At 40.3% G+C, this 26,579-nt stretch overlaps 1 protein-coding gene across 1 annotated transcript in view; it reads right to left on the reverse strand.

Annotated features, from left to right (window-relative positions):
• Positions 1–26,579, reverse strand: part of SPHKAP (SPHK1 interactor, AKAP domain containing) — a 408,888-nt gene that overhangs the window by 20,512 nt on the left and 361,797 nt on the right. The window contains exons 8-9 of the mRNA XM_053711468.1: positions 22,377–22,562; positions 21,564–21,653 (exon numbers count right to left, since the gene is read on the reverse strand). Coding sequence (XP_053567443.1) covers positions 21,564–21,653; positions 22,377–22,562 — 276 coding nt within the window. The remainder of the gene's footprint in view (positions 1–21,563; positions 21,654–22,376; positions 22,563–26,579) is intronic.

The following is a 26,579-nucleotide window of genomic DNA, read 5'->3' on the forward strand; positions in this document are numbered from 1 at the left end:
ATGGAAACCTGGTACTAAAATGGAGCCATAAACTTTCGGCCACTTCTGTAGCTTACGGCTCAATAGAAGTGAGCCCTTAGCCTAGCCTTTATTTGTGTGACACAATTTGAATCTAAATGGTGAACACTAATTTCTTAGTTGCCAGACAGAGCTCAAATATTATAAACCCAACTCAGTATCTACACCTGCATAAACTTCCCCAAACCTTCAACACACACACACATAAATAAAAAGGCATACAAATTCACCCACAAACATAAATAAAAACGGAGATTGTGTTTAAGCAGTTTTTTTTTTTTATACCAATATTTGAAAACCTTTAAACGCCTAGATTACGAGTTTGGCGTTAGCCTTAAAAAGCAGCGTTGAGAGGTCCCAACGCAGCTTTTTAACGCCCGCTGGTATTACCAGTCAGGCAGGAAAGGGTCTACCGCTCACTTTTCTTCCGCGACTCAAGGCTACCGCAAATCCCCTTACGTCAATTGCGTATCCTATCTTTTTAATGGGACTTGCCTAACGCCGGTATTACGACTCTTGGAAGAAGTGAGCGGTAGACCCTCTCCTGGCAAGACTTCTACCGCATTTAAAAATCAGTAGTTAAGAGTTTTATGGGCTAACGCCGGAACATAAAACTCTTAACTAAAGTGATAAAAAGTACGCTAACACCCATAAACTACCTATTAACCCCTAAACCGAGGCCCCCCCACATCACAAACACTATAAAAAAAATGTTAACCCCTAATCTGCCGACCGGACATCACCGCCACCTACATTATACTTATGAACCCCTAATCTGCTGCCCTTAACATCGCTGACACCTATATTATATTTATTAACCCCTAATCTGCCGCCCCCAACGTCGCCGCCACCTACCTACAATTATTAACCCCTAATCTGCCAACCGGACATCGCCACCACTTTAATAAATGTATTAACCCCTAAACCGCTGCACTCCCGCCTTGAAAACACTAGTTAAATTTTATTAACCTCTAATCTGCCTGCCCTAACATCGCCGACACCTACTTACATTTATTAACCCCTAACCTGCCACCCCCAACGTCGCCGCTACTATATTAAAGGTATTAACGTCTAAACCTAAGTCTTAACCTAACCCTAACACCCCCTAACTTAAATATAATTTAAATTAAACTAAATAAATTTAACAAAATTAAATAAATTATTCATATTTAAAACTAAATACTTACCGATAAAATAAACCCTAAGCTAGCTAAAATATAACTAATAGTTACATTGTATCTAGCTTAGGGTTTATATTTATTTCACAGGCAACTTTGTATTTATTTTAACTAGGTAGAATAGTTACTAAATAGTTATTAACTATTTAATAACTACCTAGCTAAAATAAGTACAAAATTACCTGTAAAATAAATCCTAACCTAAGTTACAATTACATCTAACACTACACTATCATTAAATAAATTACCTAAACTACCTACAATTAATTACAATTAAATTCAATAAACTAAATTACGAATAAAAACAAACACTAAATTACAGAAAAAAAAATTACAAGAAGTTTAAACTAATTACACCTAATCTAAGCCCCCTAATAAAATTAAAAAAAAAACCCAAAATAATAAAATGTCCTACCCTATACTAAATTACAAATAGCCCTTAAAAGGGCCTTTTGCGGGGCATTGCCCCAAAGTAGTCAGCTCTTTTACCTGTAAAAAAAAAAAATACAATACCCCCCAACATTACAACCCACCACCCACACACCCCTACTCTAAAACCCACCCAATACCCCCTTGACAAATGCAAGGTCAATTCTATTGGCTGATCCAATCAGCCAATCGGATTAAACTTCAATCCAATTGGCTGATTAAATCAACCAATCGGATTTTTCCTACCTTAATTCCGATTGGCTGATAGAATCCTATCAGCCAATCGGAATTTGAGGGAGGCCATCTTGGATGACGTCAATTAAAGAAACCGTCATTTGTCGTTAGTCGTCGTGCTGGAAGGATGCTCCGCGCCGGATGTCTTCAAGATGGAGTCGCTCCTCGTCGGATGGAAGAAGATAGAAGATGCCGCTTGGATGAAGCCTTCTCCCGGTCCGGATGTCCTCTTCTGCCCGGATAGGATGAAGACTTCTGCCGGTCTGGATGTCCTCTTCTGCCCCATCGGATGAAGACTTCTGGCCGGATCGGATGACCACTTGTGCCCGGCTGGGTGAAGACGGCTCAAGGTACGGTGATCTTCAATGGGGTAGTGTTAGGTTTTTTTAAGGGGGTATTGGGTGGGTTTTAAACTAGGGGTGTGTGGGTGATGGGTTGTTATGTTGGGGGGGTATTGTATTTTTTTTACAGGTAAAAGAGCTGATTACTTTGGGGCAATGCCCCGCAAAAGGCCCTTTTAAGGGCTATTTGTAATTTAGTATAGGGTAGGGCATTTTATTATTTTGGGGGGCTTTTTTATTTTATTAGGGGGCTTAGATTAGGTGTAATTAGTTTAAACTTCTTGTAATTTTTTTCCCCTGTAATTTAGTGTTTTTTTTTTCTTTGTAATTTAGTTTATTGAATTTAATTGTAATTAATTGTAGGTAGTTTAGGTAATTAGTTTAATTATAGTGTAGTGTTAGGTGTAATTGTAACTTAGGTTAGGATTTATTTTACAGGTAATTTTGTACTTATTTTAGCTAGGTAGCTATTAAATAGTTAATAACTATTTAATAGCTATTGTACCTAGTTAAAATAAATACAAAGTTGCCTGTAAAATAAAAATAAATCATAAGCTAGCTACAATGTAACTATTAGTTATATTGTAGCTATCTTATGGTTTATTTTATAGGTAAGTATTTAGTTTTAAATAGGAATATTTTATTTCATTGTAGTTATTTTATTTAGATGTATTTAACTTATATTTAAATTAGGGGGGTGTTAGGGTTAGACTTAGGTTTCGGGGTTAATAACTTTATTATAGTTGCGGCGATGTTGGCGGTGGCAGATTAGGGGTTAATTAATTTATCATAGTTGCGGCGAGATTGGGGGGGGGCAGATTAGGGGTTAATAACTATAATGTAGGTGTCGGCGATGTTGGGGGCTGCAGATTAGGGGTTTATAACTATAATGTAGGTGGCGGCGGTGTCCAGAGCGGCAGATTAGGGGTTAATAGTATAATGCAGGTGGCGACGATGTCAGGGGCGGCAGATTAGGGGTTAATAAGTGTAAGATTAGGGGTATTTAGACTCGGGGTTCATGTTAGGGTGTTAGGTGCAGACATATTTTTTCTTTCCCCATAGGAAACAATGGGGCTGCGTTAGAAGCTGAACGCTGCTTATTTGCAGGTGTTAGTTTTTTTTCCAGCCAGCTCAGCCCCATTGTTTCCTATGGGGAAATCGTGCACGAGCACGTTTAGCCATCTTACCGCTACCGTAAGCAACGCTGGTATTGAGGTGAGATGTGGAGCTAAATTTTGCTCTACGCTCACCTTTTTGCGGCTAACGGCAAGTTTAAAAAAACCTGTAATACCAGCGTTGGCTTAAGGGAGCCGTGGGAAAAAAAAGGAGCGTTAGAGCTGCAAGCCTTACCGACAAAAACTAAATCTAATCTAGCCAAAAGTAAATTATGCTTTAGTTTAATAGTCCATGTTATACACATTCTTTTTATTTATATTCTTGGTTACAAAGTCTACAACAATCTTCCCAATGACTATGCATATCAGATCACTAAGACAGTTGCGTGTTCATTGCTAATTCATGTGCTCTTTACACCACATAAAATGATGAATCATAATGGCTTGAATCAATATTTATATTAATAGAGTTACAGTGACTATGCATCTGCAATGTGCAAAATCTATTTATGCTTTCAATGTAAGCTAAACATATAAATTCATTCAATATCACAACAAAGCTATGACTACAATTTTAGTACATATAGTGATATTACAAGAACAGATTCTCTAGTATGTCAGAACACATCTATTTTGTTTTTAAACTTTTTACTTTTAGGTTGATCATAAGGGAATGCAATCAATCATAATTCTCCAGGATTAATAAGACGGCTCTGGGATTTTTGAAAGCATCTGTCTTCCATGAGTTGGTGCAGAATATTAGATAAAAAAAATCAAGCACTAGAAATGAGGGGCTCCAGCGGAGTTAGATGATTAAAACTTCAGATTCTCTTTTTTTTTTTGTTTACAATCTCTCAGCTTAAACAGAACATTATGAGCACATTCTAAGAGGATCTTTGATGTTATTTGATGATGTTAACATTGAAGGTGCAATATGCCAGCTTGTCAAATACAAAATGTATTGGATCAGAAATATATTTGTCATTTTTCAAAATCAACAAAGGATTAGCCCAAACAATTTTCATGGTAGAAAAATCTGGCAACTGATGAAAAAAATAATACATCCAAGTTTTAGCTGGTAAATAATATGGAGATTTATAGTAATGTAACAGTTCTAACAAAATAAGGTCCTCTGTATGATTCTGCAAACCAGAAACAAAAATATGCTTCACTGTGTATTTTAAAATGACTAAACCCTAGGCTTAGCAGTTCACCCTCTCTGTATTACATCCAGGCCTGGATTATTTCTGAACATGCTTACTACCTCCATTTCACTAGCCAAGTCAATGTTTGACGAAGCTCTTATGCCTATCTGACAAACACAATGGGCTACATGCTATAAAGTTTTTTTTTTATGCAAGCTGCTTTTCTGTGGTACCTGCAGGGTTTATGAATGTTCTTGCCGAAAAGGAAACATTTCCATATAAAGGGGTCGATTTATCAAGCTGAGTTGGACAGGGGCGCACATACGTGCCCCTGTCCGCTGCAGCTCGCCTCAGGCGGGCTGAATTCCGCTGCCGGAATTTAGCATTGCACATAAGCGCTATTTTGCGCTCGCATGCAATCCCGCCCCCTGCCCGCGCACAGCCAATCACGTGAGATCAAAATTCGCTACCTAAGAGGTGGTGATAGGTTAGGGAAGCAGCGGTCTGTTGACAGCTGCTTGTTAAAAGGGGAGATTGAAATTCGCTACCTAAGAGGTGACGAAAGGTTAGGGAAGCAGCGGTCTGATGACATCTGCTTGTTAAATACGGTCTGCAGGCTCTCTTGTGAGAACCTGCAGTTGTAGGGGGTCGAAGGCTGGCAAAAGCCTTTGATAAATCGATCCCACAGTAGTACATCTCATTTAGGGGTTTTTCTCTAGAATTACTTGCTGAGAAAGAAAAGTACAATACGGTATTGCACAAATGCCACTTTCTCATATTAGTGTTTATAATTTGTATTTTGGATATAATAATGCATTTACAATATACAATATAGGAATACAATTTCTAAATATACCATTATGATTTTATATCCCATATAAAAAATAAATAAAAAAATAAACCTTTTCCAACAGTAAAAAAATATTTTCATTTTGCATATTTGCTTTGATTTTTTTTTTTTTTAAAGAAATTGAAATGAAAGTAAAACATGTAAAGAGGAGATAAAAAAAATTTGACTGCTTCAGAGCGATATGTAGGTTAGTTTGACATAAAAGTAACTTTTGTTTCTTTTACATTGGAACTCATGCTGGATGCTGCAACTACAAAGCTCGCAGTGTCCTGTGTACTGTGTTACACTAAAGTCAAAATTATGATTTAGATAGTGCATGCAATTTTAAACAGTTTTCCAATTTACTTCCATTAACAAAATGTGCAGTATTTTTATATTTACACTTTTTGAGTCACCAGCTCCTACTGATCATGCGCAAGAATTCACAGAATATATGTATATGCATTTGTGATTGGCTGATTGCTACCACATGGTACAGGAAGAAATAGACATAACTTTAAATTTGTCAGAAAAAAAATCTACCACTCATTTGAAGTTTGAAGTAGATTTATCAAGCAGTGGATGCTGCAATCTAGTCCCGAAGTTTCAGGTCCGCCTGAAACTTAAGTTAAGAAGCAGCGGTCATAAGACTGCTGCTCCTTAACTTATCCACCACTTCTGAGGTGGCAGACACCAATCATCCTGATCGGATGTGATCAGGATGATTGGCCCCCCTGCTAGCGGCCGATTGGCCGTGAATGTGCAGGGGCGGCATTGCAGAAATGCTTGTGCAATGATAAATGCCAACAGCGCATGCTGTCAGCATTTATCGATGTTGGGCGGACATGATCCGCTACAGCGGATCATGTCTGCCTGACATTTGATAAATCTACCCAGAAGCATATGTTGGTTATGCAAATCTACAGTATTTACTGGTCCTTTAAATGCTTATCACTTTCTGTGGGCATTAGTTTGTAACTTATTATGATAGTAAAATATTTTTATTTGAAACTCACTATAACTTGTATCAACTATGAGCTTTATTTTTCCTGACCCAGTGGACTTTATTGTATCTAACACTGGAATGTTTCTGAATCTACACAAAATTATAGTTGCTATATAAAAAATACAGAGTTGATTTCCAAAAGGAAGAGTGATTTATACATGTGCCCCATGGCAGCCAAAATGAATCAAGGTTTCTCTTGTTAAGTGTGTTCAGTCCACGGGTCATCCATTACTTATGGGATATATTCTCCTTCCCAACAGGAAGTTGCAAGAGGATCACCCAAGCAGAGCTGCCATATAGCTCCTCCCCTCACATGTCATATCCAGTCATTCTCTTGCAACCCTCAACAAAGAAGGAGGTCGCGAGAGGAGTTGGAGTTTTTACTTAATTATTCTTCAATCAAAAGTTTGTTATTTTAAATGGCACCGGAGCGTGCTGTTTTTTCTATCTCAGGCAGTATTTGGAAGAAGAATCTGCCTGCGTTTTCTATGATCTTAGCAGGCGTAACTAAGATCCACTGGCTGTTCTCGACATTCTGAGGAGTGGGGTAACTTCAGAAAAAGGGAATAGCATGCGGGGTCCCCCGCAAATGAGGTATGTGCAGTACAATATTTTCTGGGAATGGAATTGACTAAGAAAACACTGCTGTTACCCATATGATGTAAGTACAGCCTTAAATGCAGTAGTAGCGACTGGTATCAGGCTGATAAATGTATACGCAGTTGAGTTATTTTCTAGGGACTAGAATTTGACTGAGAAAATACTGTTAATACTGAAATAATGCTTAAGCCTTATCTGCAGTAGAAGCGACTGGTAGCAGGCTTAGTGATAACTTTGCATGACATTGAAAAAGTTTGTTTTTAAAACGTTTACTGGCATGTTATTCGTTTTGTGAGGTACTTTGGTGATAAATCCTTTTTGGGCATGATTTTTTTCCACATGGGTAACGTATTTTTCTGCATAGAAACCGTTATATCAGGTCTCCCACTGTTGTAATATGAGTGGGAGGGACCTTTTCTTTTTAGCGCCTTGTTGCGCAGTTAAAATTCTAGCACAGTCTTCCTGCTTCTTCCTCCTTGATCCAGGACGTCTCTAGAGAGCTCAGGGGTCTTCAAAATTCGTTTTTGAGGGAGGTAATCAGTCACAGCAGACCTGTGACAGTGTGTTTGACTGTGATAAAAGCGTTAAATCTTAATGATATCCGTTTTTTTGGGTATTGAGGGGTTAATCATCCTTTTGCTAATGGGTGCAATCCTCTGCTAATTAATTAATTTACCGTTAAGAATTGTTAACTAATACTGAATTAGTTCTTTGTTATTCAACTGTGTTTGTTAAAAGTGCTGCAGCGTTTTTTATATTGCTTGTAAATTTATTGAAAGTAATTCCAAGCTTGCTAGCTTCATTGCTAGTCTGTTTAAACATGTCTGATACAGAGGAATCTGCTTGTTCATTATGTTCAAAAGCCGATGTGGAGCCCAATAGAAATATGTGTACCAATTGTATTGATCTTACTTTGAATAAAAGTCAATCTGTACCGATAAAGAAATTATCACCAGACAACGAGGGGGAAGTTATGCCGTCTAACTCTCCTCACGTGTCAGTACCTTCGTCTCCCGCTCGGGAGGTGCGTGAGATTGAGGCGCCAAGTACATCAAGGCCCTTACAAATCACTTTACATGATATGGCTAATGTTATGAAAGAAGTATTATACAATATGCCCGAGTTAAGAGGCAAGCGCGATAGCTCTGGGTTAAGGACAGAGCGCGCCGATGACACGAGAGCCATGTCTGATACTGCGTCACAATTTGCAGAACATGAGGACGGAGAGCTTCATTCTGTGGGTGACGGTTCTGATTCGGGGAGACCGGATTCAGAAATTTCAAATTTTAAATTTACGCTTGAGAACCTCCGCGTGTTGCTAGGGGAGGTGTTAGCGGCCCTGAATGATTGTGACACGGTGGCAATCCCAGAGAAATTATGTAGGCTGGATAAATACTATGCGGTACCGGTGTGTACTGACGTTTTTCCTATACCAAAAAGGCTTACAGAGATTATTAGCAAGGAGTGGGATAGACCCGGTGTGCCTTTTTCCCCTCCTCCGATATTTAGAAAAATGTTCCCTATAGACGCCACCACACGAGACTTATGGCAGACGGTCCCTAAGGTGGAGGGAGCAGTTTCTACTTTAGCCAAGCGTACCACTATCCCGGTGGAGGATAGCTGTGCTTTCTCAGATCCAATGGATAAAAAATTAGAGGTTTACCTTAAGAAAATGTTTGTTCAACAAAGTTTTATATTACAGCCTCTTGCATGCATTGCGCCTGTCACTGCTGCAGCGGCATTCTGGTTTGAGTCTCTGGAAGAGGCGATTCGCACAGCACCATTGGATGAGACTTTGAGCAAGCTTAGAACGCTTAAGCTGGCTAATGCGTTTGTTTCGGATGCCGTAGTGCATTTAATCAAACTTACAGCTAAGGATTCCGGATTCGCCATACAGGCGCGCAGAGCGCTATGGCTTAAATCCTGGTCAGCAGATGTAACTTCTAAGTCTAAACTACTGAACATTCCTTTCAAAGGGCAGACCTTATTCGGGCCCGGCTTGAAGGAAATTATTGCTGACATTACTGGAGGTAAGGGCCACACCCTTCCTCAGGACAGGGCCAAATCAAAGGCCAAACAGTCTAATTTTCGTGCCTTTCGTAATTTCAAGGCAGGAGCAGCATCAACTTCCTCTGCTCCAAAACAGGAAGGAACTACTGCTCGTTACAGACAGGGTTGGAAAGGCAACCAGTCATGGAACAAGGGCAAGCAGGCCAGAAAGCCTACTTCCGTCCCTAAGACAGCATGAAGACAGGGCCCCCTTTCCGGAGACGGATCTAGTGGGGGGCAGACTTTCTCTCTTCGCCCAGGCTTGGGCAAGAGATGTACAGGATCCCTGGACGTTGGAGATTATATCTCAGGGATACCTTCTGGATTTCAAAACTTCTCCTCCACAAGGGAGGTTTCATCTGTCAAGGTTATCAACAAACCTAGTAAAGAAAGAGGCATTTCTACAATGTGTACAAGACCTCTTAGTGATGGGAGTGATCCACCCAGTTCCGCGAACGGAACAAGGGCAAGGGTTTTACTCAAATCTGTTTGTGGTTCCCAAAAAAGAGGGAACCTTCAGACCAATCTTAGACTTAAAGATCTTAAACAAATTCCTAAGGGTTCCATCGTTCAAGATGGAAACCATTCGGACCATCCTACCCATGATCCAAGAGGGTCAATATATGACCACAATGGACTTAAAGGATGCCTACCTTCACATACCGATTCACAAACATCATTATCGGTACCTAAGGTTTGCCTTTCTAGACAGGCATTACCAGTTTGTGGCTCTTCCCTTCGGGTTAGCCACGGCCCCGAGAATTTTTACAAAGGTTCTGGGCTCACTTCTGGCGGTACTAAGACCACGAGGCATAGCGGTGGCTCCGTACCTAGACGACATTCTAATACAGGCGTCAAGTTTTCAAGATGCAAAGTCTCATACAGAGATAGTTCTAGCATTTCTGAGGTCGCATGGGTGGAAAGTGAACGTGGAAAAGAGTTCTCTGTTACCACTCACAAGGGTTCCTTTTCTAGGGACTCTTATAGATTCTGTAGAGATGAAGATTTACCTGACGGAGTCCAGGTTATCAAAGATTCTCAATGCTTGCCGTGTCCTTCACTCCATTCCAAGCCCATCAGTAGCTCAGTGCATGGAAGTAATCGGCTTAATGGTCGTGGCAATGGACATAGCTGCAACTATGCATGCTAAGTCAGTGGAACAGGGATTACTCAGATCTGTCCCCTTTGCTAAATCTGGACCAGGAGACCAGAGATTCTCTTCTCTGGTGGTTGTCACGGGTTCATCTGTCCAAAGGAATGACCTTTCGCAGACCAGATTGGACGATTGTAACAACAGATGCCAGCCTACTAGGCTGGGGAGCAGTCTGGAACTTCCTGAAGGCTCAGGGATCGTGGACTCAGGAGGAGAAACTCCTCCCAATAAACATTCTAGAATTAAGAGCAATATTCAATGCTCTTCTAGCTTGGCCTCAGTTAGCAACACTGAGGTTCATCAGATTTCAGTCGGACAACATCACGACTGTGGCTTACATCAATCATCAAGGGGGAACCAGGAGTTCCCTAGCGATGTTGGAAGTCTCGAAGATAATTCGCTGGGCAGAGTCTCACTCTTGCCACCTGTCAGCGATCTACATCCCAGGCGTGGAGATCTGGGAGGCGGATTTTCTAAGTCGCCAGACTTTTCATCCGGGGGAGTGGGAACTTCACCCGGAGGTATTTGCTCAACTGATTCGTCGTTGGGGCAAACCGGAACTGGATCTCGCCAGAACGCCAAGTTCCTTGTTACGGATCCAGGTCCAGGGACCCGGGAGCGGTGCTGGTAGATGCACTAGCAGCCCCTTGGGTTTTCAACATAGCTTATGTGTTTCCACCTTTTCCGTTGCTACCTCGACTGATTGCCAGGATCAAACAGGAGAGAGCATCAGTGATTCTGATAGCGCCTGCGTGGCCACGCAGGACCTGGTATGCAGACCTAGTGGACATGTCGTCCTGTCCACCTTGGTCTCTACCCCTGAGGCAGGACCTTCTAATTCAGGGTCCTTTCAACCATCCAAACCTAATTTCTCTGAGGCTGACTGCTTGGAAATTGAACGCTTGATTCTATCAAAGCGTGGGTTTTCGGATTCGGTTATTGATACATTAATACAGGCTCGGAAACCTGTTACCAGAAAAATTTACCATAAGATATGGTGTAAATATTTATATTGGTGTGAATCCAAGAGTTACTCGTGGAGTAAGGTTAGGATTCCTAGGATATTGTCCTTTCTACAAGAGGGTTTAGAAAAGGGCTTATCCGCTAGTTCACTAAAGGGACAGATTTCTGCTCTGTCTATTCTTTTACACAAGCGTCTGGCAGAGAATCCAGACGTCCAGGCCTTTTGTCAGGCTTTGGCTAGAATTAAGCCTGTGTTTAAAACTGTTGCTCCTCCTTGGAGCTTAAACTTGGTTCTTAAAGTTCTTCAGGGTGTTCCGTTTGAACCCCTTCATTCCATTGATATTAAACTTTTATCTTGGAAAGTTCTGTTTTTGATGGCTATTTCCTCGGCTCGAAGAGTCTCTGAGTTATCTGCCTTACATTGTGATTCCCCTTATCTGATCTTTCATTCAGACAAGGTAGCCCTGCGTACTAAACCTGGGTTTTTACCTAAGGTTGTTTCTAACAGGAATATCAATCAAGAGATTGTTGTTCCATCATTATGTCCTAATCCTTCTTCAAAGAAGGAACATGTTTTGCATAATCTAGACATGGTCCGTGCACTGAAGTTCTACTTACAGGCAACTAAAGATTTTCGGCAAACTTCTTCTCTGTTTGTCGTTTACTCTGGACAGAGGAGAGGTCAAAAGGCTTCGGCTACCTCTCTCTCTTTTTGGCTTCGTAGCATAATACGTTTAGCCTATGAGACTGCTGGACAGCAGCCTCCTGAAAGAATTACAGCTCATTCCACTAGAGCTGTGGCTTCCACCTGGGCCTTTAAGAATGAGGCCTCTGTTGAACAGATTTGCAAGGCTGCAACTTGGTCTTCACTTCATACTTTTTCCAAATTTTACAAATTTGATACTTTTGCTTCTTCGGAGGCTGTTTTTGGGAGAAAGGTTCTACAGGCAGTGGTTCCTTCTGTTTAAAGTTCCTGCCTTGTCCCTCCCATCATCCGTGTACTTTAGCTTTGGTATTGGTATCCATAAGTAATGGATGACCCGTGGACTGAACACACTTAACAAGAGAAAACATAATTTATGCTTACCTGATAAATTTATTTCTCTTTTAGTGTGTTCAGTCCACGGCCCGCCCTGTCTTTTTTGAGGCAGGTTCTAAATTTTAAATTATAACTCCAGTCACCACTGCACCCTATAGTTTCTCCTTTCTCGTCTTGTTTCGGTCGAATGACTGGATATGACATGTGAGGGGAGGAGCTATATGGCAGCTCTGCTTGGGTGATCCTCTTGCAACTTCCTGTTGGGAAGGAGAATATATCCCATAAGTAATGGATGACCCGTGGACTGAACACACTACAAGAGAAATAAATTTATCAGGTAAGCATAAATTATGTTTTTTAACATATATATATTGTGAGTTTTCAATTTATTTGACCCTTCAAGTTTCTCTTTTTTATTTTCAACATTTCACACTCCAGGAGTTATTTCCAAAACCAGATAGCTCACATTCAAGTTAAAGCTATTTCTTCTGTTACATCTCATTCTCTGCTCTGTACAATAATGTTCAGAAAATACAGCTTTCAAATGATGGGCTAGATTTCGAGTGGAGCGCTATTTAGAGCACCCTCTCATTCATTTACTTCACTAGACGGAGGCTTGTGCATGCATTGTGTCGCGCTCATATTATAAGTTGAAAGTAACAACCAATTGCACTAGAGCAGGGAATGCCAATCAACCCAAACAATAATAATTATCATTTAATAATAATTATTAAAAATGATTATACATATTATTAAAAATTAATAAATAACACAATGGGGCATATCTATCAATCTCCGGATAGAGCTTGAGGCCTCGTGTTTCTGGCCTCCACCTGTCCGCCTGCTCTGAGCAAGCGGACAGACATCGCCGGAAATCAACCTGATCGAGTACGATCGAGTTGATTGACACCCCCCTGCTGGAGGCTGATTGGCTGCGATTCTGCAGGGGGCGGCATTGCACCAGCAGCTCTTGTGAGCTGCTGGTGCAATGCTGAATACGGAGAGCGTATGGCTCTCCGTATTCAGCGAGGTCTGGCGGACCTGATCCGCACTGTCGGATCAGGTCCGCCAGACTTTGATAAATAGAGGCCATAGAATATATGTGACGTCACTTCCAGATTTATCGAGACACCGCTCGGCACACCAGCCGGCAGCGGTTTAACATTGCTGCTTTAAACAGGCAATTTAATAGGCACTTAAGTAGCGTCCATCGCTAGCTACGTGTTTTTGGCTAACAGCCTGAACTATTTTAGTTTTATATTTAGTTATATTCAGTTTTCTTCTATAAAGCAAAGACGAGTCCACGGATTCATCCTTTACTTGTGGGATATTATCCTTCCCTACAGGAAGTGGCAAAGAGCACCACAGCAGAGCTGTCTATATAGCTCCTCCCTTAGCTCCACCCCCCAGTCATTCTCTTTGCCTACTCGAAGTACTAGGAAGGGTAAAGTGAAAGAGGTGATAAAATATTAGTTATTAATTTCTGCAAGCAAGAGTTTGTTATTTTAAATGGTACTGGTGTGTACTATTTACTCTCAGGCAGCAGATGGATGAAGACTGCTGCCTGGAGGATGATGATCTTAGCATTTGTAACTAAGATCCATTGCTGTTCCCATAGAGGCTGAGGAGTACAGGAAACTTCAGTGTGAGGAACGGTTTCATGCTATGCCGCAATGAGGTATGTTCAGTTATATTTTTCTGGAGAGACTGTATTTCAGAAATGCTGACATTATATCCAGGAGGGTAGCAGTAATCCTAGAGCTAAAAGAAGGGCATTACTTAGCTTGCATATGGGGCCAGTTTCTAATATGGTTGACACTGAATCAAATGTTTGTGAGCAAACGTTTTTTTGTTGAGGGAGTGCTTAACTTTTTTGTGGGCAATAAACGTTTTTGGGCAACTTTAATAGGACACACATAGCTTAATTTTCGGGTCTTAGGACCCACATGGCTAGTTATAACCGCTCTGGTGCAGTTCTTTAAGGCTGAGGAAACATCGAGTGAGATGGGCGGGGCCTATTTTCACGCCTCAGATGCGCAGTTAGTTTTGTCAGTAAACAGCAAGCTCTAACTTCTGAGGGCCCTGGTGGATGTTTTGGGCCAAATCAAAGCTTTTACCCCACACTTTCGATCCCTGAGGGCAGGTAGGCCCACAGCAGGGCTGTGGCAAGGTGCTGAGAGTGTTTTTTTTTCCGGATCTAGGCTAATTTCGATCCGGTTTGGAAATTAAGGGGTTAATTGTTAAAATTTTCTGTGGTGCAATCTTAACTACCTATAGTGGCTGCCTGGGTTGCAGGGGAAGCGCAGTAGGTCTGGTGTGAGAACAAACGCTGAGCCCTCTGACGCTTTATTAGCCATATCCGATATACCCTCACAATGTTCTGAAGTGAGGGATTTCCTGGCTGAGAGAGAGATTTCTGATTCAGGAAAAATATTCCCTCAGACAGATTCAGATATGACAGCTTTTAAATTTAAACTAGAACACCTCCGCTTATTGCTCAGGGAGGTTTTAGCGACTCTGGATCATTGTGACCCTATTGTAGTTCCAGAGAAATTGTGTAAAATGGACAGATTCCTAGAGATTCCTGCCTACACTGATGTTTTTCCGGTCCCTAAGAGGATTTCAGAAATTGTTACTAAGGAGTGGGATAGACCAGGTATTCCGTTCGCTCCCCCTCCTACTTTTAAGAAAATGTTTCCCATATCTGACGCAGTGCGGGACTCGTGGCAGACGGTCCCTAAGGTGGAGGGAGCTATTTCTACCCTGGCTAAGCGTACAACTATACCTATTGAGGACAGTTGTGCTTTCAAAGATCCTATGGATAAAAAATTAGAGGGTCTTCTGAAGAAAATATTTGTTCACCAGGGTTCTCTTCTCCAACCTATAGCATGCATTGTTCCTGTAACTACTGCAGCGTCCTTTTGGTTCAAGGCTCTAGAAGAGGCTCTTCAGGTTGAGACCCCATTAGATGATATTCTGGATAGAATTAGGGCTCTCAAGCTAGCTAATTCTTTCATTACAGATGCCGCTTTTCAATTGGCTAAATTAGCGGCGAAGAATTCAGGTTTTGCCATTTTAGAGCGTAGAGCGTTATGGCTTAAGTCCTGGTCTGCTGATGTGTCATCAAAATCTAAGCTTTTAGCCATCCCTTTCAAGGGTAAGACCCTATTCGGGCCTGAACTGAAAGAGATCATTTCAGACATCACTGGAGGGAAAGGCCATGCCCTTCCTCAGGATAAGACGAATAAGATAAGGACCAAACAAAATAATTTTCGTTCCTTTCGGAACTTCAAAGGTGGTCCCTCTACCTCTTCCCCTGCCGCAAAGCAAGAGGGGAATTTTGCTCAATCCAAGTCAGTCTGGAGACTTAACCAGACTTGGAACAAGGGTAAACAGGCCAAGAAGCCCGCTGCTGCCACCAAGACAGCATGAAGGGGTAGCCCCCAATCCGGGACCGGATCTAGTAGGGGGCAGACTTTTTCTCTTCGCTCAGGCTTGGGCAAGAGACGTTCAGGACTCCTGGGCTTTAGATATAGTAACCCAGGGGTATCTTCTAGATTTCAAAGATTCTCCCCCAAGGGGAAACCAGTAACCAGACAAAAAGAAAGGCGTTCTTACGCTGTGTAGAGGACCTATATACCATGGGAGTGATCTGCCCAGTTCCAAAAACAGAACAGGGGCAAGGGTTCTACTCCAATCTGTTTGTGGTTCCCAAAAAAGAGGAAACCTTCAGACCAATTTTGGATCTCAAGATCCTAAACAAATTCCTCAGAGTCCCATCCTTCAAGATGGAGACCATTCGGACTATTTTGCCAATGATCCAGGAGGGTCAATATATGACCACCGTGGACTTAAAGGATGCGTATCTACACATTCCTATCCACAAAAATCATCACCAGTTCCTCCGGTTCGCCTTTCTGGACAAGCATTACCAGTTTGTGGCTCTTCCCTTCGGGTTGGCCTCAGCTCCCAGGATTTTCACAAAGGTGCTAGGGTCCCTTCTGGCGGTTCTAAGGCCGCGGGGCATAGCTGTGGCGCCTTATCTGGACGATATCTTAATCCAGGCGTCAACTTTCCAACTAGCCAAGTCTCACACGGACATCGTGGTGGCTTTTCTAAGATCTCACGGGTGGAAGGTGAACGTACAAAAGAGTTCACTTATCCCTTTTACAAGAGTTCCTTTCCTGGGAACTCTGATAGATTCGGTGGACATGAAAATTTTTATCCATCTGCTGAGCTCTTCATTACATTCCTCGCCCGTCAGTGGCTCAGTGTATGGAGGTTATCGGCTTAATGGTAGCGGCAATGGACATAGTTCCGTTTGCTCGCTTGCATCTCAGACCACTGCAACTTTGCATGCTCAAACAGTGGAATGGGGATTATGCAGATTTATCTCCTCAGATAAATCTGGACCAAGAGACCAGAGACTCTCTTCTTTGGTGGTTGTCACAGGATCATCTGTCCAAGGGAATGTGTTTCCGCAGGCCAGCGTGGGTCATAGTGACGACGGACGCCAGCCTATTGGGCTGGGGTGCAGTCTGGAATTCCCTGAAAGCACAGGGATTGTGGACTCAGGAGGAGGCTCTCCTCCCGATAAATATACTAGAACTGAGAGCGATATTCAACACGCTTCAGGCGTGGCCTCAGCTGGCGTCAGCCAGATTCATAAGATTCCAGTCAGACAATATCACGACTGTAGCATATATCAATCATCAGGGGGGAACAAAGAGTTCTCTAGTGATGATAGAGGTTTCCAAAATAATTCAATGGGCAGAGACTTACTCTTGCCATCTATCAGCAATCTATATCCCAGGAGTGGAGAACTGGGAAGCGGATTTTCTAAGTCGTCAGACTTTTCATCCGGGGGAGTGGGAACTCCATCCGGAGGTGTTTGCACAATTGATTCGGCAATGGGGCACACCAGAATTGGATCTGATGGCATCTCGTGAGAACGCCAAACTTCATTGTTACGGGTCCAGGTCAAGAGATCCTCAGGCAGTTCTGATAGATGCTCTAGCAGTACCCTGGTCGTTCAACCTGGCTTATGTGTTTCCACCATTTCCTCTCCTTCCTCGTTTGATTGCCAGAATCAAACAGGAGAGAGCTTCGGTGATTTTGATTGCACCTGCGTGGCCATGCAGGACTTGGTATGCAGACCTGGTGGACATGTCATCTCTTCCACCATGGACTCTGCCATTGAGACAGTACCTTCTGATTCAAGGTCCGTTCCAGCATCCAAATCTAATTTCTCTGCGGCTGACTGCTTGGAGATTGAACGCTTGATCTTATCTAAGCGAGGTTCTCGGGGTCGGTCATAGATACCTTGATTCAGGCTCGAAAGCCTGTCACCAGGAAAATGTATCATAAGATATGGCGTAAATATCTTTATTGGTGCGAATCCAAAGGCTACTCATGGAGTAAGATCAGGATTCCTAGGATTTTGTCCTTTCTCCAAGAAGGATTGGAGAAGGGGCTATCAGCTAGTTCCTTAAATGGACAGATATCTGCTTTATCAATTCTACTGCACAAACGTATGGCAGATGTTCCAGACGTGCAGTCGTTCTGTCAGGCTTTAGTTAGAATCAAGCCTGTGTTTAAACCTGTTGCTCCGCCATGGAGTTTGAATTTAGTTCTTAAGGTTCTTCAAGGGGTTCAATTTGAACCTATGCATTCCATAGATATTAAGCTTCTATCTTGAAAAGTTCTGTATTTAGTTGCTATCTCTTTGGCTCGAAGAGTTTCTGAACTATCTGCCTTGCAATGCGACTCGCCTTATCTTGTTTTCCATGCTGATAAGGTGGTTTTGCGTACTACACCTGGATTCCTTCCTAAGGTTGTTACTAATAAGAATATTATTCAGGAGATTGTTGTTCCTTCTCTGTGTCCTAATCCTTCCTCCAAGAAGGAGCGTCTATTGCACAACTTGATATGGTTCGTGCTTTAAAGTTTTACTTGCAAGCGACCAAAGATTTTCGTCAAACATCTTCTTTGTTTGTTGTCTATTCTGGGAAACGTAGAGGTCAAAAAGCTACGGCTACCTCTCTTGCCTTTTGGCTGAAAAGCATCATCCGTTTGGCATACGAGACTGCTGGACAGCAGACTCCTGAAAGAATTACAGCTCACTCTACTAGAGCGGTGGCTTCCACATGGGCTTTTAAAAATGATGCTTCTGTTGAACAGATTTGTAAGGCTGCGACTTGGTCTTCGCTTCATACCTTTTCCAAATTTTACAAATTTGATACCATTGCTTCTTCGGAGGCTATTTTTGGGAGAAAAGTTCTTCAAGCAGTGGTGCCTTCTGTTTAACCATCTGTCTTGTCCCTCCCGTTCATCCGTGTCCTGTAGCTTTGGTATTGTATCCCACAAGTAAAGGATGAATCCATGGACTAAATTTATGCTTACCTGATAAATTGATTTCTTCTATGGTAAGACGAGTCCACGGCCCGCCCTGTCATTTTAAGACAGATTATATTTTTTTTATTTAAACTCAGTCACCTCTGCATCTTGTAGTTTCTCCTTTTTCTTCCTGTACCTTCGGTCGAATGACTGGGGGTTGGAGCTAAGGGAGGAGCTATATAGACAGCTCTGCTGTGGTGCTCTTTGCCACTTCCTGTAGGGAAGGATAATATCCCACAAGTAAAGGATGAATCCGTGGACTCGTCTTACCATAGAAGAAATCAATTTATCAGGTAAGCATAAATTTAGTTTTTTAATCAAGTTTTATTAAAGATTTTTTCATTTTTAATTACCACTAATAAGCTCTAGATCAAATAGGAATATCCTCTCCCATCACTCTCTGTTTAATTTTACAGAGTAGTACAAGAGGGGCGTCCTACATTTCTTTCTAGAGTGGATTCTTAAACAATAATACCGTTGTTTAGGAACAAAGAACATTTCATACCGCAGACAGAAAGAGGAAAATACTTGCTGGGAGAATAATACTACATCGCTGACCACTTATCCCTGTGGTCTATACAGGTGAGCGGATATTATCGCTATTATCTCGTTAACGCACTCAGTTTTATTTATGGGGCATATTCGTTTCTTTACATGCACATGAGGATATCTCCTTTGAAGGCGCTGTTATAACAACCTTTTCCCACAACCCTTCTATCACTCAGGAGAAAGTGAGAAATCCATAATAGCAGCAGTCAGGGGATTACTCATAGTGAATATATCACCAAGTTCTGTCTAGGCACAACTTTAACCTCTGTATCCGACTACAATTATATGTATACTAGTTCTTGGGCCATTTTGTGCAGTACATCGGTCCCACCCCTTGCTCTCTCTCCCTCCCCCTCTTTTTTGCTCTCTCTTTCTCTCTTTTACTCTCTCTCCCCCTCACTTTTGCTCTCTCTCTATCCCCCTTGTCTTTTGCTCTCTCCCCCCTCTCTTTTGCTCTCTCTCCCCTCTCTTTTGCTCTCTCTCCCCTCTCTTTTGCTCTCTCTCCCCTCTCTTTTGCTCCCTTTCACCCCCTCTCTTTTGCTCTCTCTCCTCCCTCTCTTTTGCGCTCTCTCTCTCCCCATCTCTTTTGCGCTCTCTCCCCTCTCTTTTGTGCTCTCTCTCTCCCCCTCTCTCTCTCCCCCCTCTCTTTAGCGCTCTCTCTCCACCTCTCTCCCCCCCCCTCTCTTGCGCTCTCTCCCCCTCTCTTTTGAGCTCTCTGGCTCTTTCCCCCTCATATTTTCTGTCTCCCACTCTCTTTTGCTCTCTCTCTCCCCTCTCTCTTCCCTCTCTTTTGCTCTTTCCCCTCTCTTTTGCTCTTTTCCCCCTCTTTTTTGCTCTTTCCCCTCTCTTTTGCTCTTTCCCATCTCTTTTGCTCTCTCCCCCTCTCTATCTCCTTCCCATCTCTCTCTCGCCCCCGTCACACCCGGTCATGCTCCCACTCACACTGGCCACACCTGCTCACACCCCAGCCACGCCCACTTCCGCCCACTGTCACTGTGCCGCAGCAGATCAGGTAGACTCTAAGGCCAGGTGTGTTTGTCCTCGTGCTGTCTCTACTGCGCATGACAGCATCGGACAAACACACTTGGCCTTTTATATTATAGGATATATATATATTACAGTATGTATAATAATTTTCAATAATTATTTTTTTTTTTATATTTCATATTTAATATTTTAATAACAGGCATTGAGGTTAGCGATTCTTCACGTGTGCTAATCTTTAAACACGTTAGACCTAAATTGCAAAACACGAAGCGCAATACTTTCACATAGAAATTTTTATTATTAAATATATATGATAATGTAACATTGGTCTGATGAAGGGGTGAACACCTTGATACGTCACTATGGAATAAATTGTTAAGTTTGGACACTTGATAAGACCAGTGAGTGCTTTGTTCTACATATATATATATATATATATATATATATATATATGTATATATATCTCAATAGGAATAAATATACAGGTATAGATATATATATATATATATATATATATATATATATTTATAAATATGTATTTACAATAAAAATCACATTATCCTGTATGTGAAAAACATTGGAATGTGAAATATGTACAGTAAATATACAGTAAATACTTAAGTACATCTGTACACACATCAATACATATATATATATATATATATATATACACACATACATACACATATTTAGACATGTATAAATCACTATGTAAAAAGCCATTTGCATGCCTTTTTTCCCCTAACATTTGAGACCCCTAAAACCTGAGATCTCCATGTATGTATATATACAATATAGCCATTTGCAGTCATCATTTTTATCAGATAGTGTTTATATGAGTGTAACTGTAATTTTGAATGTATTTATGTTGTGTTTTATGCAAATAAATTTAATGCACTACCCTTTATGTGAGGGTTTCAGTTGTGCTAACCGGACGAGAGTAAAAACCCAATATTGCTTGCGCGCAACAGTTAGCGCACTATCTAGCCCTTAACTGGCAACAGACACTCAATATGAGATTTCACACACTTACCATAAACACAATCAGTTGGCTCCCACTACAACTTTCTATTTTGACTTTATTAATAAAGTACTTCTTACAGTATTGTTGAAATGCCATTACTTTTAGTTATTACTTATCTTTATCGTTCTCTGCAATAACAAAGTATACCAAACATCACGTATATATTTCCTCACAAACCCCATATTAATCTAGATATGACTATAATTATTATTCCTTGATTACCCAATTAATATAGAATATAAGCTATGAAAATAATATTCGTTTAGACAAACTACTGTTATATTACCAGTCCTGAATACTCTTGTTCATAGATGTAGCCTACTGTATATAACTTTATTGTTGTAAAATACTCATATCATACACTATTCTACTCTACTTTATCCAACAATGCTTTGTCTTACTTACTTACTTACTCATGTCTAAGAAATATATAGCCCATATTAACAACCTGCACATCTATAGACTTAATTAAGGGTCTGTTTTGATTGATGCTCTCATGACTACTCACCTATCAGCAGTCATTGCAGGTGAAATAACTTCCTGGTATATCTCAAGGTCCACACCTCCTACGCTACTGATGGTGCTGCTGTTACTATTACTGGAGGAAGAAAAATGTTAAATTGTTTGTAGGATTTTATGTACAATTTCTACATGTAAAGTCAAGCTGATATGGTTTGGAGTTTAGGATTATATTTAAAGGATTTTAATAATTATAATACATTGCAAAGGCTCATTCTCCTAAACCATAATTCTTGAGATATATCTAAAATAAATGTGATTAGTAAAAACAATTAGATAAATTCACACAGAATATGTAGTAATCAGATGTACAGTGAGTAAGCATCAGAGACCACGTAATTTTCTCATTCCTCTACCTGTGGGGTTAGGATCTCGTAGAAACCCCCCACTAATTACAGCATGTAATAGTACAAGACTAGGCACCAGACTGGAGACTCAATCCAGTCCATTTATAGGGACAAACAATCCTTCACTTGATCACCTTTAGTACTAGACATATTTATTCATTTGAATTAACTTTAAAATGTATGAGCAACATTTGTTTGTACTTAATAAAAATGTAAGTCTACGAAAATCATCCATTGAATGTTACATATCATCCATTGAAATTTATGAGTAGTAAGCCTTTATAAACCACCTTGAAATTCTAATTAATATTGTAGAGCCAGCCATACAATCTACTAGACGCCAGATAAATATTTATATAGGGATATACTGTATGTACCCATAACTATAGATCTCAGTGCTTGCTAGTGTCTACATTGCATGGTTCCTCTTCTAGAGTATGGATCTGCAAACTAACCTCATGGATCGCTCACTCAGTTGTAGGAAACTGCTGGTGTCTTCTGGGTTTTCATCCTCATTTACCAGATGTGACCAACTGCCTGTACTGTCTTCACTGCTACTTAGTGGAGTAATAAGCACAGACCTTGTTTTTTCCTCTGGTGATGATATATCAGGATCGTGCCAGCTTCTTCTCTGCACAGTTCTGTTTTAAATAAGATACAAACAAGTAACACACACATTCATTCACCTACAAAGAAAGGACAGCAACAGATAACATTAAAAATATATTTATTTGAGTAGTCTTAATTTGGTTCTACTTTGAGTGTAACAAAATTTATTTATTAGTTTATGTAAATCTGGTTATTTCTCATTTTCTTATAGAAATATATCAGTAATATATCAGTATATACAGGGAGTGCAGAATTATTAGGCAAATGAGTATTTTGACCACATCATCCTCTTTATGCATGTTGTCTTACTCCAAGCTGTATAGGCTCAAAAGCCTACTACCAATTAAGCATATTAGGTGATGTGCATCTCTGTAATGAGAAGGGGTGTGGTCTAATGACATCAACACCCTATATCAGGTGTGAATAATTATTAGGCAACTTCCTTTCCTTTGGCAAAATGGGTCAAAAGAAGGACTTGACAGGCTCAGAAAAGTAAAAAATAGTGAGATATCTTGCAGAGGGATGCAGCACTCTTAAAATTGCAAAGCTTCTGAAGCGTGATCATCGAACAATCAAGCGTTTCATTCAAAATAGTCAACAGGGTCGCAAGAAGCGTGTGGAAAAACCAAGGCGCAAAATAACTGCCCATGAACTGAGAAAAGTCAAGCGTGCAGCTGCCAAGATGCCACTTGCCACCAGTTTGGCCAAATTTCAGGGCTGCAACATCACTGGAGTGCCCAAAAGCAAAAATGAGCTTGTGGGGCCTTTTCGGGTTGAGGATGGAGTCAAGCTCAACTCCCAGTCCTACTGCCAGTTTCTGGAAGACACCTTCTTCAAGCAGTGGTACAGGAAGAAGTCTGCATCCTTCAAGAAAAACATGATTTTCATGCAGGACAATGCTCCATCACACGCGTCCAAGTACTCCACAGCGTGGCTGGCAAGAAAGGGTATAAAAGAAGAAAATCTAATGACATGGCCTCCTTGTTCACCTGATCTGAACCCCATTGAGAACCTGTGGTCCATCATCAAATGTGAGATTTACAAGGAGGGAAAACAGTACACCTCTCTGAACAGTGTCTGGGAGGCTGTGGTTGCTGCTGCACGCAATGTTGATGGTGAACAGATCAAAACACTGACAGAATCCATGGATGGCAGGCTTTTGAGTGTCCTTGCAAAGAAAGGTGGCTATATTGGTCACTGATTTGTTTTTGTTTTGTTTTTGAATGTCAGAAATGTATATTTGTGAATGTTGAGATGTTATATTGGTTTCACTGGTAAAAATAAATAATTGAAATGGGTATATATTTGTTTTTTGTTAAGTTGCCTAATAATTATGCACAGTAATAGTCACCTGCACACACAGATATCCCCCTAAAATAGCTAAAACTAAAAACAAACTAAAAACTACTTCCAAAACTATTCAGCTTTGATATTAATGAGTTTTTTGGGTTCATTGAGAACATGGTTGTTGTTCAATAATAAAATTAATCCTTAAAAATACAACTTTGCCTAATAATTCTGCATTCCCTGTACACATATAAACACATAAATACATATTTACACATATGCAGACATATATATATATTTAAGTGCATTGGAATCCTTTGCAGTCAAGTAGCTGAAAACATGAAATATTTATGCAATATTCATATTTAAAGGAACACTGAACCCATTTTTTCTTTCTTTCGTGATTCAGATAGAGCATGCAATTTTAAGCAACTTTCTAATTTACTCCTATTATCAATTTTTCTTCGTTCTCTTGCTATCTTTATTTGTAAAATAAGGCATCTAAGCTTTTTTCTTGGTTTAGGACTCTGGGCAGCACTTTTTTATTGGTCGATGAATTTATCCACCAATCAGCAAGGACAACCCAGGTTGTTCACCAAAAATGAGCCGGCATCTAAACTTACATTCTTGCATTTCAAATAAAGATACCAAGAGAATAAATAAAATTTGATAATAGGAGTAAATTAGAAAGTTGCTTAAAATGTCATGCTCTATCTGAATCACAAAAGAAAAAGTTTGGGTTCAGTGTCCCTTTAATAAAGTGTTATAGTGTGTATTTACTGTAAATATTGTACATTCCAATGTTCTTCACATAGGGAAATATGTTCTATGTATTTTCAAAAATAGATTTATATATGTATATATCTATACCTTTATATAATCATATATATATACTCTCTCTCTCTCTCTCTCTCTCTCTCTCTCTCTCTCTCTCTCTCTCTCTCTATCTATATATATATATATATATAGTTTACCAAAACATGATATATATATATATATATATATATATATAGAGAGAGAGAGAAATATTAATCCAAGAATAAATAGACCATATTCTTCTATGTGAAGAACATTGTAATGTGAAATATTCATAATTTATATTGGGTTTAGCATACTTGAATAAACGCAATCAGGTTAGCGCGCGAGTATGGGTGTTTTAGGTTTCTTTTGCAGTTTTCGCACTTCATTGAAGTCTATATATACTTTGGAGCCCTTCCCAGTCAAACACCTTGTCATATACCTTATCCCTTTTAAAACACGTTGTAGCAAAGAAGAACAAGAAGAGAAGGTGCCACAATAGTGCAATATCATTCAGGTAGGTAAGAGTTATGCACAAGAGTAATCACATTATACTCACAATATCTAAAGCACTTAGAAAGTGCCAGATAGGCGTGCTAAACTATCACAAGCTGTTCAGAAAGCTCCCACAGGTGTATCCGCTTTTGTTGTGTCTCAGAGGTGATCCCGGCCGCAAGCACAGGTGTACTTGAATTTGATAAGGCAGACTGCTAACACACAGAGATAACGATGTCGCCAGATGATGTTAGTAAGCATAAAAAGGACGTGCCGTTGAGTGTCTAAGTACAATAGACTTTAATAAAAGTTTAAAAGAGTAAAAAGTTCACAATGCGTTTCCCAGTCAAAACATGGACTGCTTTCTCAGGTGAATAATGAACACTGAACACCACAGCATATAAAAACCCTCCAGGGGATTCTGATTGGATCGATTTTGATTACACCTGAAAGTATGCACTAGATTTCTGTAGTGACGTGTTACACCCACATGATTGCTGCTACAATGTAATGGGTTACAAACATAAAAAAACGTAATTCCCATAAATAGCATATTTGCTATGCATGTAATAATTAAAGATCCACTAAGGTGAATATTGTAGGTGGTAAAAATAACCCAAATATGAAAAATATGAAAAATAATAATAAATAATGGTACTGTATAAGAAGAATATTATAAATATTAAAAAAATAATAACAATTAAATTTCCCAAAAACTCAGTAGGAACCAGAATCGATCCATAAAATAAAAAATACATAAAGATAGGCAAATGTTGGTGATATACATTATACACATAACACATATAAGAAAAACATGTAATCATACATTGGAAAAATTCACATCTTAACGAGTAAGGGGCTCTAAGCATACATTCGTTATTACGCATCTATCAGCAGGGGATCAATCTATATGATGATAACATATATCATAGGCTAGTCAGCCCGAATAATATATACAATATAAATATATTGTGAGTGTAGTCTAACCACTCTCTGGCCCCAAAATATCCTCTTAGTTAAACGCTATCATATCGATCTGTTTGTTTAGGCCAAAGGGACATAAAGTCTTCAGCTTCCAAATTAAATAAGTTTCCCTTTGGCGTAAACGTACTAACCTATTTGTACCCCAACTCTTACGAATGTGATCAATATGGAAAAATCTAAAAATATCAGATCTACTCTGATGTTGGCAAACACTATGTCTAGGGACACTATGGTTGGGTAGTTTTTTTTTTAGATTTCTCAAATGCTCTACCCACCTTTTTTTGAGGGGTCTACAGGTCCTCCCAACATACTGTATCCCACAGACACACTCCAAAATATACACCACAAATTGGGAGTCACATGTGAAACGTGTCGAGATGTCAAAAGACTCATTAGTGGCGAAGGATGTGAAAGTGGTTCTAGTACCGAAAGTATAAGAGCATAAACCACAGTTAGCCCTCTTGCATTTATTGAAACCTGCAACA

The sequence above is a fragment of the Bombina bombina genome, chromosome 4 (genome assembly GCF_027579735.1).
Source record: "Bombina bombina isolate aBomBom1 chromosome 4, aBomBom1.pri, whole genome shotgun sequence".
Lineage (NCBI taxonomy): Eukaryota > Metazoa > Chordata > Amphibia > Anura > Bombinatoridae > Bombina > Bombina bombina.